The sequence below is a fragment of the Mizuhopecten yessoensis genome, unplaced genomic scaffold, assembly GCF_002113885.1.
Source record: "Mizuhopecten yessoensis strain PY_sf001 unplaced genomic scaffold, ASM211388v2 scaffold2197, whole genome shotgun sequence".
Lineage (NCBI taxonomy): Eukaryota > Metazoa > Mollusca > Bivalvia > Pectinida > Pectinidae > Mizuhopecten > Mizuhopecten yessoensis.
Window position 1 is genome coordinate 28,874 of NW_018404426.1, and position 3,579 is coordinate 32,452.

Genomic DNA, 3,579 nt, shown 5'->3' on the forward strand with positions numbered 1-3,579 from the left:
GACATCACACAAGTCTACTTGTATCATTCTCAAGTTCTTCTGTAAGAAATGTTCGATTTGTTCATGACATATTTCAGGAATACAGAGAGGATACGTGTACCGAGGGTGGATCCCTGGATTTGGAGGACGCGATAGAGTGGTCTTCTGGTTCTTTATAGAGTAGTTCATCGTGAATAGTTTCGTAATATTACTGATACGTGAATAGATCTGTAGATAATTGAGTTGTAGAGAGCTTAATAGAGCTGAAACAAGCGGACGAAGTTAGTATCATCCTCAGCGAGTACAAACATGTCACCACAAACAGCTACTGCGAATGGGCGCTTTATTCCATCTGATGACGTCAGCAGTTCCCTGACGTGTGTCCCGTCCCCAGACATTTGCACGACGTTGTTCGATGCAAAGCCACACACGTAGATGTTGCCCTCCCTATCAACGATAACTCCTGCAGCTGAACTCACGACACCTCTTTGCATCACATTCTTGCGACGTTTGTCAGCCGAAAGTCTGGACAGCACAACTTTCCCTTGGGTACTGATGTGGCAGCTGACCAGTATGTCTTCATTTGTTGGGTCATGTGAGAGGAAATAACACTTGCCATTATACTGATATAATAGCTCAGCGGTGCCGTCCTGTGTCACACTGTACACTTCAGCTTCTTTTGTGTCTGTACAAACGACAAATCTTCCGTTGATATGGGTTATACCCTGGCAGCCTTTATCATCTGGCAAACAGATCTCGGAAGAAAGTGACATTTTTGAGTTTTCTACTTTCACGATATGGACACCACCTGGACTTCTAACTGCTACAGCCACTGTGTTGTCGTTCACCAAACACATATCATTGGGACTTCCGTAAATGGTCATCTCATCCAGGTACTGTCCTTTATCTGTAAACAGCTTCAGCTTTTTGTTTCTGAGATCGCTTACTACTATTTGATTAAACGGAAGGTATACGACGCCAAATGCTTTACAATCGTTCCCATCTGATGTAGATTTTATACCAAACTGTTGTACTTCTCTCACGCGACGCCCGGACATTGGTGATGTAAGGTAACCATGACTCTCAGGAAAACGTCTTGAAGGTTTCTCAATGACGATATTCCCCATTGCGTCATCACCAAATGTTACAAGTTCGGGTTCGGTCTGATGCTTAACATTGACGGAAGTGAAAGATTCGTTCATCTCCTTGACCAGGGCCTTACACGACTCAACTTCTGCTTGTCCTCTCTGATACGACACTATCGTTTTAGTGTTATCGTTTCCCTCTGTAGCTTTAATCGACGACTTCAGGGTATTAAGCATACTATTCTTTAGACGTTCGCATTGCCGTAAGGAGTCCTCCAATTTCCTCTTTTCGTCTTTGAACAGTGTGATAAACTTGTCTGTGCAGTCCTTCTGAAGCTCGTCAAGCCGTTTGTCGATCCTTTGGCGTAGATCTGTAATACTACAGAGAGCGATTTCGTGGTTCTTTACCATAGCTTGTAGCTGTTCGTCAAAGTCCTTCACTAAGGAGTTCATGACCTCTGAACCTTTCTTCAGTGCTGCCTGCATATCTGTCAGTTGTGTTCCTGCTTTCAACTTCTGAAAATACTCTTTCGCTGTTGTCACCTCCTCACAACGTCTATGATCTTTGAAGACACAGATGTTACAACCGAGCAGTTTGTGATCCTCACAGTACCAAACCATATCCTCGTCATGTTGGTCACAGTGAGGAACAGAGTTCTGTGTTGGTCTTTTGCTATCGTGACTGGTAATATCTAATATATCACATCCAATATGTATGACATCGTGGTGACCCACTTTACAAGTCTCACAAAAACCGGATTCCATTTTCTTACACCAGAACTTAGCAGGATTGGACGGATTACCTTTTGTTTGACAAGGTGTGCAGTACAGTGGTGCAGACGACTGCTCCTTAAGCTTGATCAGTTCTTGGATCACAGCATTGGCTGGAAACTGTTTGGCCCAGTTTTTCTTGGTGTCCGCTTGATTGACAGGCGTAGCCATCCCTCTACAAACTGGACACGGAAAAGATGTCCCAGACGCCATCTTACCGGACAACTCCTTGGTGATGTAGGTCCCCAGGCACTCCTGACAGAAGCAATGGAGACATGGTAAGGACTTGGGTTGTCGAAGTCGCTCTAGACAGATTGGACACTCCAGTAAGTGTAAGTCTAGTTCCGGAAGTGGTCCGCCTTCAGCCATTATGAGGGTCAGCTTGGTTCAACTTAAACCTGAAAATGTAGATATGTATGTGACTATTAGATTTATATATTACTGATTGTCAACTTAACTAAATCATGTTGTTTATGTAAATTACAGTTTCATGTACGGTAAATAACAGTGTTATATATTGTGTTCTGTGCGATGATCGGTAACAGTGTTCTTTGAACAAGAGGCCGAAGGGCCTTAGCAGTCATCTGAGTTATATCATATAGGTACTGGTAGCTTTATTTTATTGTTTACATGTGATGTGGAAATCACCATGTAAACTATCTGAAATACAATACAATACATGTCATCAAAGGATAAGAATTTTGAAATATTGGTCAATGTTCCATTTGGGGCCCCTCACCAAGGGGGAACGGATGGTTCAGGTGTCCTGAAATTGACAATTTCAATAAAGCTCCTGATGATCTTTCTATCCATGCACTGCAATTGACTGTAGAACCTCTGAGTCTGGAGAGGAAGGTTTTTAAAATATTGGTTAATTTCCCCGCCCTGGCCCCTAGGGTTGGGGTAGGAATCCAAATTTTACATTTTAAAACCATCTTCCTCCAAAGATAATTCTCACCAAGAATAATTTCCTACAGAAAATTGTCAAAACATACCCAATAGGGTTGTTTCCCTATATAAACTATTGTAAACTTTACCTCCTCCCCAAGGGAGAACGGATAGCTCGGGCGTCCTGAAATTTACAATTTAAACATGCAGAGAAAATGACTGTTGTACCTCTGAGTCTGGAGAATAAGATTTTTGAAATATTGGTTAATTTTCCCTTTGGGGCCCAACCCTGGCCCCAGGGGTTGGGGTAGGAATCCCAATTTTACAATTATGTAGCCTCATCTACCAAGGATGATTCTCACCAAGTTTGAAAAAAATCCATCCACTGGGTCTTGAGAAGAAGTTAAAAATGCAAAATGTTTACGCACGACGACGGACAGAAAGTGATCGGAATAGTAATTAAAAAATGTAATTCATAACATTAATGTGGTGGTGCACAAAGGGACGAAATAAAGCACTTAAAACCTTATAAAATATTGTTATTTCCAAGTATCATCCTTTATACTTATTAAGTAGAGTGTCATAAAACGGTAATGTCATAGTTTTAAATAGAAAAAATGTACACCTTACCAAAATTGAAAATAATATTAAGAGTCACAATAAAAACAATGATTTCAAAAATACTGTCAATCAGACATCTTCAAAACAACCCTTGTTGTCGATATTACATGATATCAGTCAGACATTATTTAAAGTTGAGTCTCCTTTGTCTAACAATGCTCCCGATCAAATTTGGTCAAAATATAATCTGATGTTCTGGACTAAAGAACAAGAGGCCCAATGGGCCTGCATCGCT

General features: G+C 41.2%; 1 protein-coding gene across 1 annotated transcript; it reads right to left on the reverse strand.

Moving 5' to 3' along the window:
* Nucleotides 1–233: 233 nt before the first annotated feature.
* LOC110445291 (transcription intermediary factor 1-beta-like) lies at nucleotides 234–2,204 on the reverse strand. The gene has a single exon (XM_021489830.1). The coding sequence runs from the start codon at nucleotides 2,202–2,204 to the stop codon at nucleotides 234–236; it is 1,971 nt and encodes a 656-aa protein (XP_021345505.1).
* Nucleotides 2,205–3,579: the final 1,375 nt, after the last annotated feature.